The 17,030-nt window shown below is 47.5% G+C and overlaps 1 protein-coding gene across 2 annotated transcripts in view; it reads left to right on the forward strand.

The window, feature by feature from the left end:
• Positions 1-3,470: 3,470 nt before the first annotated feature.
• Positions 3,471-17,030, forward strand: part of CPLX1 (complexin 1) — a 218,717-nt gene continuing 205,157 nt past the window's right edge. The window contains exons 1-2 of one of the 2 annotated variants that reach the window (XM_073345780.1): positions 3,471-3,739; positions 5,083-5,191. Coding sequence is in view for 1 of the 2 variants with exons in the window: in XM_073345779.1 (XP_073201880.1) it covers positions 5,161-5,191 (31 nt within the window). In the remaining variant the exon portion in view is untranslated. The remainder of the gene's footprint in view (positions 3,740-5,082; positions 5,192-17,030) is intronic. The other variant, XM_073345779.1, reaches the window with a different exon arrangement.

Consider the following 17,030-nt stretch of genomic DNA (forward strand, 5'->3'; position numbering starts at 1 on the left):
GGCTGCAAGAGGATGGCAGAGATAAAGTGACAGGTGCAAGACTGCAGATGAGGGTGTTGTCCTTGAGCTAACCCCTAGAGCAACCAGAAAGATGTGCTGGGCTGGTGATGAGTGACATGCACCATTCAGTTACACAAAATATTATTGGACTAGCTCCTGGAGACCCAAATGAGATCAGGACCCCATTTTGCTGTACAAAGAGGGCTGATTCTAGGGGTGGACTGGTAGGGTGATCACTCAGGGTGCCAACTTCCAGGGGGTCTGGTATTGCTGTTTCACTCTGCTTTTTTTCTCCATTCTGTCTTGCTCTGATTGGCCAGCTGTGTTTGGAGGATGGGGTGCTTCAAAACTCTTTCTGCCCTGGCTGGCAAAATGGCTAGGCCGCTCGTGTGTACAAGCACATACTAAGAGAGAGTGCCAGGCCCAGACAGCTTGCAACGTAAGTAGACCAGACAAAGGATTGGGGTGGTTAGGTGGGGCAGACAAAGAAGGGGCTGGGACATGCCAAGTCACACCCAATCAGTAGCAGAGCTTGGAATAGAGCTCTAGTATGTGGAGCCTGTACCTGACCCTGGGCCTCTCACACCACTTAAGTGACAAATTGCCGGGCAGCTCTTAAAACATAAGGCTCTACACATTTTAGAAAGCATGGGCACCTCTGAGACTAATGGAGCCCAAAGTAATGTCAGAAGGAAATTTTCTTGTCTCCCGCTCCCCTGGCTTACCTTCTATCCTCTGGGTCGAATGAGTGGATTAGCTTGTTCTTTGAGAAGCTTTGCAGAAGTGTTCAGAGTGCCTTCTCTCCTTGGTGGTTTGCATGGTATTGAGGAGAGGGGAATATTTTTACCTTTTAAAAAAGATGCATTGAATGAAACACTTTCAAATACAGAAATAAAGGGTGTGGAAGCAACATCACATCCAGTAGCAGAAGACACAATAACAACACTTAGAACTTTTCATCCATAGATCTCAAAGTGCTTTACAAAGGAGGTAGGTGTAATTAACCCCCCTTTACATAAGGGGAAACTGAGGCACAGAGGAACCAACTTACTCAAGGTCACACTGCACCAGAATCAGGAGTAGAACTTGTCCTGCCTCCCTGTAGGAGGGGGCAGAACTCCCTAGACCCTCCCTCCCAGGTCCCACTATTTGTCATTCACCTTCTGTGTCATTCACCCTGGGGCAATTGCACCCTGGGAGAGGGCTGGTTTTTCTTCCTCCCTTCCCCTTGTGAGGGAGGAGAATCTGGTTGGAACAGGGGTCAGCCTCTCAGAAAGGGCTTTATGGGCTCAGTCTCTCAAAGTCTATTGCCCCTGTGTAGGGTTTACCACCTACCCCTCTTCCTGGGCGTGTTGCTTGGCTGTCAGCTGGGGCATCTCTGGAAATGCTGTGACCCCCAGCTGTCTCCTCAACCGGCCTGCCTGTTAATAGCAGTCTCTGCATGGAGCAGCCTTCTGCCTGGTCACCAGCCCTGCCTATGATAAGCTTCCCCTTCTCCTCCAGGTTGAACAAGCCTTGCAGTTGTTCTTCCTTTGCACAGCACAGACCCAGAGGAGCTGGCTAGCCTCCTCCAGGCCAGTGTCTCCAGGGCTGTCCCTTCCTACTCCCTGAGCTGGGTGCCCTATCCACTGGGCCTCACTGCCTCTGGTTTGTTGGTTTCAGTGAGACCAGAATGAGAGCATCGCAACATCTGCAACAAGAAGAATTCTGGCAACTGTTCTCGGCTGGTTCCTCCCCATTTTGCTGGTGGCTATGATGTTGCTTCCACTTCTGTTATCCCTGGATAATAATAAGCAATACCCCAGGAGCCCCAAGCTGGGATCATTGTGCTCCATGCTGTACAAACGTAATGAAAAGATGGTGCCTGCCTCCAAAGATTTTACGATTTAAGGATAAGCGGCAATAGGTGATACAACACAGATCAGGTCCTGGAAGAGTTAAATTGTGTGACTCATGCCTCCTCATCATGGCGTTTCAGGTCAGAGGGGACTCTCCCTAGGAGACTTGTCTGGCCTCCCTGTATATCAGAGGCCACCAACACCACTCTGCAGCCGCCCATGAAACCCAACAACTGGAATTAGACTATTGTAGGCCATAGAGACAGAAAGAAAACAGGTTCCACTAAGCAGCTGATAGGATGTTGATGGAAAGCCAGGGCTAAAAGGCCCACATCAAATCTGGAGTGGGGATTTCAAGGAGGAGCACAAAGGGGTTGGATTGTTTTTGAAAAATGACCCACTAGCTGTCCTGCAGCAGGTACTGGGCTTGCATGCCGTAAGATGGCAGGTCTCCCTGAGCCTCCCCTGACGGCATGCTGTAGACTCGCCAACCACTGGGGTTTGCTTTGCACCTCATCCGAAAAAGTAGAGGTTATAAAACGCAGAGAGGCCTTGAATCAGGAGCCAGAGAGGCAGATCCCAGTGAGCAGCGCGTGTGCACCCGCAAAGCAAAATGCAGAGACAGTCTGGTTTTCAATTCCGCAGCGGCGCATCCGGATTAAGCCCCCGCTTTCAGCGGAGTTACTCCAGGTTCACACTGAAATCAGCACCTGGCCCCATGTCAGGGCTGGAGGGAGCTGCGCCAGCCCAGCCGGGGAGTGTGGAGTTTCAGAAATGCTGGGGGAAACCTTATGTTGTGTTCCGGCAAAATCCGGACTCCACAGCGCCTCTCACCTTGACTGGGGCTCTGAGAGTCTAGTGCCCCCCTCCCTCCCCCGTCCTACCCCAACAGGGTTCATGGCTCTGCTGACTGGGGGCTGCAGGGGGACCCTTCCCCATGGCCTCGTCCCTAGTCTTTCGCAATGGCAGGAAGAAGCGAGGCGTGATCCCCCGACCCCACCCCGCTGCAAAACTGAGTCACCCCCCCTCCAGCGGGACCCCAGTTGTCCGGCTCCCCAGCTGGGAGTTGCCCTGCCCTGCCACCGGGATCGGAGCCCAGGCCGCTGAACCGGGGCGCTTGGCCGGGCGGCTCCCCCCTTTCACCCTTCAGCCGTTCCCTGTGGGAGGGGGATCCGACTCCTCGGGCACTTGGCTTTCCCCCCCCCCCCCCCGCCCCGCCCCGCCCCGCCAGCCGCCCTCCCCCCGGGGCGTGAGAGCTGCTGGACGCCGGGCTGTGTGTGTGGACGCTCGGCGCGGGGCAGGGCCCGGAGCTTTGCCCAGGCTGGCGCGGCTCGCTCGTGGCCCCGCACCGCCGCTCTCTCCCGACGGCTCTGAGAGACACGCGGCTCCTCCAGTGGCAGCTCCCGCCTCGGGACTGACAGCCGGGCCCCGCGTACTGAAAGGCCGGGGTGGGGCCGGGGGCCCGCCGCTGCCATTGCCGCCCGGGAAGGTCCCATGGTGGTGGTGGGGAGTTGATCCTAACACTACCCCCCCATCCCCCCCACCCCCCGCAGCAGGAGCGCTGCGAACCCCTTGCAACCCCCCTGGTGCGGGCTGGGCGGCGGTGGGCTGACAGTGTGTGCGGGGGGCGGGGGGGCGCAGCCAGGCTGGAGATGCCGCCCTAGCCGCGGCAGGGGGAGGAGGAAGCCGCCAGGTCCCTCCTAGCCGAGTGGAAGGAGGGATGGTCCGGAAATCCCGTGATAAAAAGAGGGAGCGGGGCAAGCGGGAAGCTCTCGGCTCGGTTCGGCTCTAACTTCAGGGGACCGCTCCGGCCCGCGCCTTGCTGCGGCTCCCCCATGGACCCGGCCGGCGGGAGCTGCTAGGGCAGGCGTCGAGCCCCCGCTGCGGACCCGGAGGGGCAGGTAAGTCTCGCTCCCCCACATCCCGCCCCGGGGCGCTGTCCGCAGCCGCCGGGGTGCTGAGTCCGGCCCGGCCGGGCTGCAGGGACCCGCCGTGGGCCGGGAGGTTGCAATGCATGAAAAACCTGCCTCTGCACGGGGTGCCTCCGCGGTCCCCTCCCCGGGCCAAGCAGCGCGTGGCTCGTGGCTGGGGACAGGTTTCCGGGGGGGGGACACCCCGATACCCTTCCTGGCAGAAGTTTGCAGAGGGGGGGAACACAAGCAGCGCGGGCAGCAGCCGGAGCTGGCGCCCCCCACATCTTGCCCCCCGCGAGAGGCTCCGAGCCAGGGGTTTGCAAGCGGTGCAAAGTCCGGCCGGTTACCCGAGCCAGCCTCCCGCTCCCCGGCCGCCCGGGCTCTGCAATGCCCGCCGTGGGAAGCGCCCTGCTGCCAGAGGGCTGACACGCCGCTTCCCCTTCCCGGTCAGGCTCCGGAGTTCAGCCGGCTGGGGGGGAGCGGGGGGGGCGTTGCGGAGCACACACAATTTGCGGGCATTTAAAAAGCCGCCCTAGCCGCAAAGCCGGGACCCCGAGCGCCCCGGGGTGCTGCATTCACAGCTTCCCCCCAGCCCCCGCCCGAGCCACGCTGCCCTCAACTCCCGCCTTTGCGTTTTGCACCAAACCCAGAGGCGGCTGCTCCCGGGCGCCCGTCACTGACACGGATCCGTGTCACTGGCCGGACAAACGGGGGCTGGGGCGAGCGCCCGGTGCCCCGAGTCCTGAACCGCCGCCCGACCCCCGGTGCCCGCAGCGGTACTTCCCGGCTGGGGCTCGGGCTCGCCAGCCTCACGGTGCGGGCTCCTGCACCAGCCGCTGCCAAAGCGGAGCCGGTTCACCTTCAAACGTCCCCGCGGCTCTCCCCGGCTGGGGCTGCTGCCTCCCGAGCACGCGCCCCGGCAAAGCCGGCCGCGGCAACAAAGTTGTAGAGCCCGGGCGCGGGGCTGCAGGGGGACCCCGCCAACCAGGCCCCCCCGGGGCAGCAACAGGGGCGGTGCAGCGCCGTCCTGGCGAGCGGCCCTGGCTGTGCGTGGCTTGCTGCCAACAGAGGCGGATGGGGATGCGCTTGCATCTGGGAACGAGTGCTACCCGTGTAAGGGGATCGCGCACACACACGCGCGCGCGAGCACACTGCGCAACGAGGGGGGGCTCACGGTAGTGTCAAGTAACTTCCACTGTCCTGGAAGCAACTGCCTGCAAGCTCTCCGAGAAGGGCTCCCCGGGGGGACAGCCACACACACGCGCGCGGTCCGGCCCTCTGTCCTCTACACCGACCTTTGTCTTGTCTTGCTTTGGGGGGTTCCCTCGCAGGCCGCCACCCCAGGACTCCTTCCCGTTCCACTTGCATGTGAGATCTGCCCGAGCGAGGAGGAATCTGAAGCCATCACCATGGATTTTGTTATGAAACAAGCTTTAGGAGGTAAGTGGGGTTGGGGCAGTTGATGCTTTGGGGTGCGTGCGGGACAATGACATGGGCCCCCCTCTCAGTAGCGCATCCCCCCCAACCCAGGAGTAAAACTGCATCTTTCAGATCCCACTGGAGAAGCCCCACGCAGTGCTGCTGGCACCAGGGCATGCCATTGCCCCACGGCACCCTCCGTTTCTTTCCCCGGGCGGCCCAATATAAAAGTCTTTCGACCGGAGCCAACATCCTGGCCCTGATATCCCGGGGAACGCGGGGACTGCATGTTTGCTGAATTTGTTCGCCAGTAGGGGGCAGCACCGTGGAGAGCAACAAACACAGGACTTGATTTCAAGCCCGTTGAAGTCAATGGGAGAGTCCCCATTGACTTCTGCGGGCTTTGGATCAGGCCCGCAGATCTGTGGAAGTTTGGGGCCCTAGGCAGACTGACAAACGTCCATCGCTAGTAGCTGGTCGCCCAAACAAAACAGCCACTGCGTGCTTCACTGCTCCTGGTAGCGTGCTGCCTTCCGGGACAGCTCCCTGTCTCGGTGTGGTTTTGCCAGTCCAGCATGCTAGTTACAAACAAAAAACCTGCCAATAGTGGTCAGATCTAGCCAGAGTAAGGCCAGATAAGTGGTAAAATCTTATGTGGAAGAGCTGGCCCTAAATTCTATTACAGACGCAAAACTTTGTGCAAACTCTGACACAGCCAGATGGTGCAGACATTTTATGCAGTACATAAGAACTGTTGGTTTTCTAGAACGGCTACCACAGGCAGAATCCGTTATATCAGTTAAGTATCTTTTTCCTGGCTTGCATCTGATGCCCTTTCTCCTTATTTTAATGCATTTCTTATTGTGGATGACGATCGTTTTTCACCCGGACAGTGCAAAAACGAAATGAAAGAAAAACACAAATGAAGAAAAATGTTTTATAACAGAATTCCCTCATTCTGTGCTGGCTATGTGGCCGATTCCAACCCAGCCTTTAGCAGGATCATTACAATTCACTCTTTCTATAACACTGAATATATTTTAGGTACATGGGATGTTTAGGTCTAATAGGTGGTCAAGGGCACAATTCTATGATTATTCCGGTCATATGGTAACTGCCCCATTTTTCCTTTGTCATTGGACCTACTGCGGTTTTATTGTACCGTGTTACTGAAGTCATTTTCTGTGTTATAATCACTTTATAAGGACACTTGCCACGAGAGTCACTGTTCATGTCTATCAGAGGTTTCGATATTCAAGAGAAAATGCAGTTTTCACTTTTTAAAGTGAAATAAATTAACAGTTGTAAATTGCAAAAATCAATCAGTAACAAAGCACAAGTTCGCACTGAGGTGCTGCGGATAAAAGGGTTTAATTTTAATTCTTCTGGGTTGTACAGCATTATTGGGCAGAATATAACTGAACCCATAATCGACACCGCAGATTCACAATGTGTTGTCACATTTAATTAAATTCCGCGCACATTTCAAAGGGGAAATAATTTAATTGAGGGCAAATTCTGCTACCCTTCCTCAAGCCTGCACCATGAGCAATCCCACTGAAATTAATTTCAGCACTGGCAGAGTGGAGTACTACTTGTTGCAAGTAGGTATGGGACACTCAGACCCGACGGACTACTTAAGTAGTCAGGTATTGCTTATTATGATTAAAAATGGCAGAATCTGGCCTTTGCTGGAAAAAAAAATAGAGAGACCAAAAGACCTGCAATGTCATATGCTGTGGAATTGTAATTAAGAAATAACAATTGAGGTGCACACCATTTCCTGTGGATTAATAACCAGCTGGGAAGAGTTGATGGCCCGAGGCATAGCTAAGGATCTTTGATCCTAACCAGGCATCAATCCCATCAAAATGCCAATGTCAATATTTGCATTATAACAGGGGCATTCAAAAAAGCTGTTTTAAAAACCATTTTATGTCTCTGTTTTTGCATTTTTGGCGCATCAAGCACATGCTGCGACTGGCATCACTGTCAAGTCACTTTGCATCTCCCAGGCGTTGGTACCATAGACTCGCTCACCATGTGTCTATTCCCCCCCCACCCATTTGTCTAATAAAGAGAAGTAACTGCAGCATTGTTGAAAATCATTAAATGTTAATTAATGAGAGTGAAGTACCACAGCCAACATCATTAACAGGTTTCAGTTTTTGGAAGCTGAATTGCCACAGATACATAAAATCACAAGTAAGAATCACTCAGCCAGCTGTTTCAACATAACATTGTCGACACTGAAGAGCACCGACATGTGCATTATGCTGCAACAGCTGGCAGTGTGTTTTTAATTTGCATGTGGTTTTTTATTAATGTTCATAAAGAAACAAGCAATAAAAGCTACACAAAGGTAAACAACTTACAGTTTGTATGTTACCAAATACTGCACATTTCATGGGCTATCCAGTGAAATTATGCAATTACACAACTTGTCAAAGCTGCAGGAGCAGACAACACAAAATCAGACAATATTACACAGACATAACATGCTAGGGTGGGAGTAACAATAATAGTAAAACCAGACATACATAAATGGGCACAAAAGGGAAGGAAGAGATGGGGTCAAAGGGGATATGCAGAGAGGGCAGGTGGAATGCCAGTCTGGTATTTGCTGCAATGGTATCTCAGCATTCTTTACCCAAATGTATCAAGAAACGGGTCCATATTTTTTCATTTAACTGTTTTATACATCAATAAACTATTCTTTCTTTCTCTGCTAACTCAGAGAGGTCCGAATACCCCTGCTCTATTCTGGAGATAAGTCTGCTCTTCTGTTTTTGTAAAATCATGCACTTGGTAATCAAGAACCAAAGTCTTTGTGGTGGAGTTAATCCCAGCATAGTAGGTACATAACATATCTTATAATTTGGAAGAGGTTTTTAAAATTTTTTTTTAAAGTTTAAAGAGAATTTTTAAAGTTATTTGTTTTATGCGCTGAACCCACGTAGAGATGCTTTTTGATGTCTATTTTCTCTGCATTTTTGAAATATGAGTTGATTTTCTAAATCTCCATGTGCATTTCAGAGAACAAGTCCTCATGTCCATAAAAGGTTTTATACTAAATGTTACATTTTGTTATTTTTAATAAGTGTCAACCCCTCTTCTTTCATGTGAAGACCCACTGAATCTTGCATTTCCAGTCAATGGAAAAACTCTCATTGGCTTACGGGAAAGAAAGCTTGTTTTTGCTAGAATATCTTGCATGATATGGTTGTTGCATTTTCCATAGGCGTGTGCTCTAGGAATTATTTTAGGCAAGTCCTTTGGCCTGTGTAACACAGGAGGCGGACTAGATGATCTAGCCTTAGAATTTATGAGTCTTTCACAAGCCCTTTTTGTATAAATTTGTCTCATTACCTTTCTATTTAATGCCATTTTGACCATCATTGTTTTGTTCTGAGAACATTTTCTACTGTGCAAAGTTATACCCTTCAGGTCCAATTCCTCTCTCACATGGGTGGAAATAAGAATTAATACCATTCAAATCAAAGGAGTTACCCACCATGTTAGACTGACACGAGCAGAGAATCAGGCCCACTTACTGTTACCAGTATAATACCTTGGACAATGATAAATTATGCTCCTGCTATTTCAATCTGCTCTTTTATCTGGGTAGGGATAATTTCTCCCCACACGCAGCTCTCCTGACATTGTGCACTTTCATGTAATTTGGCCCAGAGAGACCCATTACTCATCCCTGTCGTGTAAGTGGCAAGCAGTGGAAATTCTGACACCAGTTGAATTGCACACCTCCTTGGGACCAGTTAAAGAAAACCAGGAAGAATGACGTTCCTTCAGAGGCTTCTGGAAGCAAATAGGATGGAATTTCATCATGCACTTTCCATGTGCACAGCGTTTTCTTCTCTTGAATCCAACAGCAAAGACATTTGCAAACTAGAGGCACTTAGGGCTGGATTTTGAAAAATCCTCAGCAGTGGGACCAGAGCTTAGTAGAGCCTGGATGGTTACACCAGCTGAAGAGATGGCTCTGCGTTCTACTAAGTCAGTGGGAGCCTGAACTTGGATAGCCTTATGTCTATGAACAGTGATATTGGAATCAATCAGTGCCGTTCTCCTGGCCTTTGGGACTCAACTCCCTTCCTGACTGAAGGGAAACATTGTAAGGAGAACTTTGCAGTTTGCTCCCCTCCACCAGTGGGTTTTCCAATGGGAGAGGATGGCTTGGCCCTTAACTACTATAACTTCTAGGATACATGTTTATGGGATTTGGGACCTGGTCTTTGACATGGTCCCTGATGACATGTCCTTTGGCTCTAATAACATGCTGACAACAAGTCAGATTTGGTCCATATATATTTCCAACCAGAGTAGATCAAGGCTGTAAGACATTCAGGGGTGTGGATTGGTTCTTACTGCAGTTGACCGCTGGGTCAGAGGAAATTATCTGTGATGGATCTGGCAAGTTAGAAATGGAATTTTGGTCACTTTTCACCAACATTCATATGTGGGAACTGGGAAGATTTGTTGTAGGAATGTTCATGGAAGATGAATTTTGGCCTTGTGGCCGATATGAGTTTTGGAGGGAAACTGTATTCCAGACGTAGGAATCTTCCTTTACTACCCAATGGATTTGTCCAAAGAAGAGTGCTGTTTACATGCAGTCAATAACCATGCTTTGCACAAACTTCAGTGCCAGCTGTACCGTCGGCGTAATGCTGTTGTGCCCACACTAGGGTTATGTCTACACTAGAAACCCTACACTGGCACAGCTGCCCCACTGTAGTGTAGACACTTATTGCAGTGATAGGAGGGGTTCTTCTGTCACTGCAGTAAATCCATCTCTGCGAGAGGCGGTGGGGCTTAGATTGGCTTAACTATGTCTCTTAAAGGGGTGTGAATTTTTCACACCACTGAGTGACATAGGTAGGTTCCTCTAAGTTTTAGGTGTAGAGCAGGTCTCTCACTATCCCCTGGCATCTGCCTGGGCTCCAAATGTATCTTTTTAGCACATCTGTATCCCACCAGAAGTACCTCTTGTTGAGGGTGTGCACTGATGTCCACTAAAAGTGGTGACAAGTACCAGCTAAGCAATGCTTTACACAGCAGAGGGACAGACCTACTAAATATTTCTCTGATCCTGAGCCAGAGCCCTATCACGGGGCTGTTCCACCTCATCCCGGCTAGGACGGACCATGTGCATCTATGCTGCAATTTTTGTATCTCAGTAACTGTGCTGCATAGTAATGGGTGGCAGAAAACTAGAAACCAATCTATTAAAACATTTCTCTTGGTACATTATATAAGCAATATTGTCTCATATGAGACATTGTTTAGTAACAACAGCTGTGGCAAAGGATGGTGTGGCTCCCATACCCCTGGCCAGAGCCCCGACACAGAGACAAATGCTTGAGTAGAACCATACATACACACTGCAGTTACTAATTTGTCTGCCACAGTGACAGTGGCAAATGGTGAGAGGGAACAACCAGCTGAAAACCGGTAAATGTAATAATTGCACAAGGCAGACTCAGGAAATATTGCTGTACTGTGTTTAAAACCAGCACAGCACCTCTGGGAGGAACAGTGTTCCCCAGAGCCCAGGATGAACACAGTTAAATTAGATGGACGTTGGCGTATGACTTCACCATGGAAAAAGCCCCGATCAGTGCCCTGCCACAGAGACAATTAAATAGCCCAGATGGGAATCCAGCCACAATGTTTTCAGCTGGGATGCTGCATGCAAATGCCACACACAATTATTCTGTTTGACTGTGATGGGAGACAAAGCATTCTAAATCTGACCTCGCCTAGAGTTAGACTTGGCAGAATTAGTAGATGCTGAGATTCAAAAAGTTAAAGCTTTGTGATTGTTAAACTACAAATTGTCAACATCACAGGCCAAAATATACAAAGTAAATGTCCTTAAATCAAACTCTGATAAGCTCTCAAGCAGCATTGTTCTTACTTTGTCCATCTGTCAATTTTGATTATAATCGATGGAAGTATTTTTCTGTTGTTGGTTTGTGTGTATGGTGAAATGTACTGACATTTACCAATAAAAAATTAATCCTTTCAGATTTACCTACAGTACTCAAAAAGTTCAATTTCTCTATCAGCGATGTCTAAGACAAGGCCCCATGCAAGGTCACCTGGCCTTAAGAAAATAATAGGTTCTATAATTACAGCTGGACTGGAAATGGTTTTCCCATCCCCTGAGTTTAAGATTTCAATTTTTTTGACCTGAATTGGGATGAACTACTGAAAACTAAAAAATAAATAAATTTGCAAACCAATAATCCAAAAAAGAATTGGATTGGGTCAGTCAAACCAGTTCATTTTGATAATTTCAAGAGGTTTCATTTCAATTTTGACCTTGTTATCTTTTAATTTCCCCCAACGTTCTTTTGAATTGGAAGATTCATCAAAGCTGGCCCTTTTCTGTGAACAGTTTTGGTTTTGATGAATTGGCATTTGCCAATGAAAAAATGTTTCACCGGAAAATTCTCAGCCAGCTCTACCTAAAATCCCCTAATCCCGCAGGCTTGGCACCTCCTAGTGTCACAAACTGTTCTCACCCTCTTCCTCGAAGAATCAATGGTCCAGTAACTTTATTGTTTATCCAGTAACGAAAGGAGAACAACACCATGTGACTAAGGTGACCAATTGCACTGTGAAAATAACAATCAACAGCACATGAACATTTCAAGAGCAATGCGGAGGCTGACTTCCATTTGCATTGAATATTCAGGCCCCAATCCTGCAAGGTGTCCCAGGTCTTTATGTCTATGTTAGCCAGTGGGGTGCCATATGGACAATGGGGGCTGTCTGTGCTGAACTGCTGTTGGGAACAGGGACGTGCTGAATCACTAACAAATCTATGAACATCAAAGTCTGCTGGCAAACAAAAGACGTGAAGAAAAAAATGCTAAATTTACTGAATACATCTGTCACTGCAAATAGTTTATCCAACTCTAATTCTTACTATAGGTGTTACTCCTATGCATACATATAAACTGATTAGCGAAATGCAAAATCTTTGTACTTTATTAAGTGTTCACTTAATCCACAGACAGTACAGTGAGTTAGACAGTATGTACACTGTAATGATATAATAAACACAGAATAGGTCAAGATCTATCTATCATCAGTATGTCTACCCAGAAATACCATATATGCAATTCTAAGATATGTAAATACTGTTTTCTAATTTTTTCACTTTTCTGTATTATATCGGTATGTTCTTCATATAATACATGCACATCAACAGTGTAACAGATCTCAGTGAACTAAACATCAGACATAGATAATTGTGTTTCATATCGGATATTCAGTATGTTGTACTGATCACATTGTTTGGTGTTGGCAGAATAGGGCTGTGGAGTAAAATAACATTCATATCAAACTCTGCCAAGCTGACCTCGTGGTATTTTTATATGGCATTCATACAGAGTCAGGAGGAAACACTGTGATTGATGGGTGCAGATGTACCCATGCTACAGGCAATGGGAATTTTGTCTGTAATGTATCACGAGGAAAAGTGTCTGTTCCACCCCCCTTGCTTCTCTGCATAATCATGGCTGTGATTCAGCAGCGTACTCAGACACATAGTGAACCTTAAACCCATGAGTGACTTCAATGGGACTGCTCAAATGCCTGAAGTCAGGCATGTGTTTAAGGGCTTGTCTTCACTACTGGAGTAAGTTGACCTAAATTACGCTACTCCAGTTACGTGAATAAAGTAGCTGGAGTCAACTTAGCTTAGGTCGATTTACTGCAGTGTCTTCACTGCGCTGCCTCAATGGGAGACACTCTCCAGTCTACGTCCCTTATTCTTCTCGGGGAGCTGGAATACCGGAGTCGACCAGAGAGCACTCTGCCATTGATTTAGTGGGTCTTCAATAGACCCACTAAATTGACCTCTAAGTGTCGATCTCCCCAGCCCTAAATCCCCCTGAAGTCAAGTGGACATGAGCATGGGCTCAAGTGATTTGCTAAATCAGGGCCAGTCCTGGGATTACACTAATTGAATATATGAAGATGTGTGACTCTCAGACACTTTGGGAGGCAGGTGATGATCATTATAATACTATTTCAGTGCCACTGATTTAAGGGTTTAGGATCAGGCCTTTTCCATAGTTTGTTAGGGATGGTTTTTACCTTTGCTGTGTAACCATGAATAATTCATTCACTTTCTCTTTGACCCCTTGTGAAATGGATATTAAAATACTGGCTTATTTCACAGAGCATCATGAGACTTAACAAAATTAAAGTCAATGGGGCTATGCACATGCTTAAAGGTATGCACAGTGATGATGAAGAGGGAGATTTTCAGAGGCACAAATGGGTGTCAGACATCCAAGACCCACTAACTTTCAATGGGTATCGGGGCCTTGATTGCCCTCAGTGCCTTTGAAAATCTCCACTTTATTGATTCGGCCTAAAATCCCTTCGGGTGTCTTGGATTCAGGCTACACTGAAGTTTGAAAGGTTGTTCTTGTTGTAATTAACAAGTAGCTTTCATATCTGCTTGCTTTCCATAGCCTCTGCTTGGATTAGATGAGTTTGAAGTGCATTTGTATGATGAATTGACAGCATAGATTTTTGATGAGTGAATTTAAGAGAAGCACTGACTATTTTTCCATTAAACTGTTGGCAAGTGATTTTCATCAGTGAATCTCAACGCAAATGGCTCTTTGGAAGGCAATAATCATGGTTGTTGCCGAGATGAGACTAGAAATGAAAATCCCTGAGGTGACAGTATTATCAAAGGTACCAGAATGTGGTTTCAAGACATAGCACCAGATACTTTGCCAGTGTAAATCAGCGTAGAGTCAGAGACCATGCCAGTTTAAACCAGCTCAGGATCCAGCCTGTATATTCATTTAGGAACAGACCCGATCACCAGTATTCAATCCTACATGGAATAGCTTATAGAATCGGGGCTTTATTTTGCAGTCATTCCCATTGAGATCAGGTGGAATTACTCAATGAGGACGGTCCTATACAATGGATTCAGATCCAGTGTAAACTGATGTAACTCCATTGTAGACTAACTGATTTACAGCAACCTAGTATCTGGTGCAATGTGGGTAAAAGTGGCAGAATCTGGCCCTTATTTTTTTAGTCTCTATAAATCAGTGAAATCAATGGGAGTTAGGTGGCAAAATACCTTTAAAACTCTGGCCCTATGCCTTTCTTTTCTCAATCCTGCTCGTCTCTATGCTTACTTTCTTCTGTTGATCCCATTGTCCCGGCAATAATGTAAATGAAATCCTGCCTGAGTGTTCAGTAGGTATTAGGCCTCCTTTTGTTGTATTTGTAAATTAATATCAAAAGCGGACTGAGCTTATTCAGAGTCCTGTGATGGATGTGTGGTCTGGATCTGCTGATTGTAGGGATATGCTGAACTAGGATGTGTTCCATTTAGCAGCCATTTGTCAGACAGCCCATCCAGAAGGCGTCTATTTCGATAAGGAAAAATGATTAAAACTCACCAAGCTGTGAGAAAAATGATTTGCCTCTGGGGACAAAGGAAATCTGAGACGCATCAATGGTTTCATTTAGGACTGAGCGTTAAAAAACAACAATAAGCAAACAAAGAATGGAGGAAAAAGAATTACTGTTGATACTGGAAAATCAAAGAGAAATAATTCTTTTTAGGAAGGTTTTGCTTCATCAGCAAAGTGATTTTGTCTTGCACCAAACGCTTTATCATTAAAGAAAGAGCAAAAAGTTACGTCTTAGCAGAGAAAATATTGACACATGAAATCAAAATGTTAAAACTCCATTTTGAGATTTTTCTAAGCCTGTTGCCCTTTGGCTTGAATTGTAGCATCAAATGCATAATTGCAAATGAGCAATGGTGCCCAATAGGATAATAGAATCATAGGACTGGAGGGGACCTCGAGGGGTCATCTAGTCCAGTCCCCTGCACTCGTGGCAGCACTAATTATCTAGATCATTCCTTACAGGTGTTTGTCTAACCTGCTCTTAAAAATCTCCAGTAATGGAGATTCCACAACCTCCCTGGGCAATTTATTTCAGTGCTTAACCATCCTGACAGGAAGTTTTTCCTAATGTCCAACCTAAACCTCCCTTGCTGCAATTTAAGCCCATTGCTTCTTGTCCTATCCTCAGAGGTTAAGAAAAACAATTTTTCTTCCTCCTCCTTGTAACAACCTTTTACATACTTGAGAACTGTTATCATGTCCCCTCTCAGTCTTCTCTTTTCCAGACTAACAAACCCAATTTTTTCAATCTTCCGTCATAGGTCATGTTTTCTAGACCTTTAATCATTTTTGTTGATCTTCTTTGGACTCTCTCCAATTTGTCCACATCCTTCCTGAAATGTGGCGCCCAAAACTGGACACAGTACTCCTGTGAGGCCCAATCAAAGCTGAGTAAAGGTGAAGAATTAATTCTCATGTCTTGCTTACAACACTCCTGCTAATACATCCCAGAATTATGTTCGCTTTTTTTGCAATAGTGTTACACTTTTGACTCATATTTAGCTTGTGGTCCACTATGACCCCCAGAACCCTTTCCGCAGTACTCCTTCCTAGGCAATCATTTCCCATTTTGTATGTGTGCAACTGATTGTTCCTTCCTAAGTGGAGTACTTTGCATTTGTCCTTATTGAATTTCATCCTATTTGCTTCAGACCATTTCTCCAGTTTTTCAAGATCATTTTGAATTTAATCATAGAATCATACAATATCAGGGTTGGAAGGGACCTCAGGAGGTCATCTAGTCCAACCCCCTGCTCAAAGTAGGACCAATCCCCAACTAAATCATCCCAGCCAGGGCTTTGTCAAGCCTGACCTTAAAAACTTCTAAGGAAGGAGATTCCACCACCTCCCTAGGTAACGCATTCCAGTGTTTGACCACTCTCCTAGTGAAAAAGTTTTTCCTAATATCCAACCTAAATCTCCCACACTGCAACTTGAGACCATTACTCCTTGCTCTGTCCTCTGCTACCACCGAGAACAGTCTAGATCCATCCTCTTTTGGAACCCACTTTCAGGTAGTTGAAAGTAGCTATCAACTCCCCCCTCATTCTTCTCTTCCGCAGACTACACAATCCCAGTTCCCTCAGCCTCTCCTCATAAGTCATGTGTTACAGTCCCCTAATCATTTTTGTTGCCCTCCGTTGAACATTTTCCAATTTTTCCACATCCTTCCTGTAGTGTGGGGCCCAAAACTGGACACAGCATTCCAGATGAGGCCTCACCAATGTCGAATAGAGGGGAACAATCACGTCCCTTGATTTGCTGGCAATGCCCCTACTTATACATCCCAAAATGCCATTGGCCTTCTTGGCAACAAGGGCACACTGTTGACTCATATTCAGCTTCTCGTCCACTGTAACCCCTTGGTCCTTTTCTGCAGAACTGCTGCCGAGCCATTTGGTCCCTAGTCTGTAGCGGTGCATTGGATTCTTCGTCCTAAGTGCAGGACTCTGCACTTGTCCTTGTTGAACCTCATCAGATTTCTTTTGGCCCAGTCCTCTAATTTGTCTAGGTCCCTCTGTATTCCATCCCTACCCTCCAGCATATCTACCTCTCCTTCCAGTTTAGTGTCATTTGCAAACTTGCTGAGGGTGCAATCCACACCACCCTCCAGATCATTTATGAAGATATTGAACAAAACCAGCACCAGGACCAACCCTTGGGGCACTCCCCTTGATACCGGCTGCCAACTAGACATGGAGCCATTGATCACTACCCATTGAGCCCAACAATCTAGCCAACTTTCTATCCTCCTTATAGTTCATTCATCCAGCCCATACCCCTCCTAGCTTGGTATTGTCCGCAAACTTTATAAGTGTACTCTCTATGCCATTATCCAAATCATTGATGAATATATTGAATAGAACAGGACCCAGAAT

Source organism: Lepidochelys kempii, chromosome 5, assembly GCF_965140265.1.
Source record: "Lepidochelys kempii isolate rLepKem1 chromosome 5, rLepKem1.hap2, whole genome shotgun sequence".
Classification (NCBI taxonomy): domain Eukaryota; kingdom Metazoa; phylum Chordata; order Testudines; family Cheloniidae; genus Lepidochelys; species Lepidochelys kempii.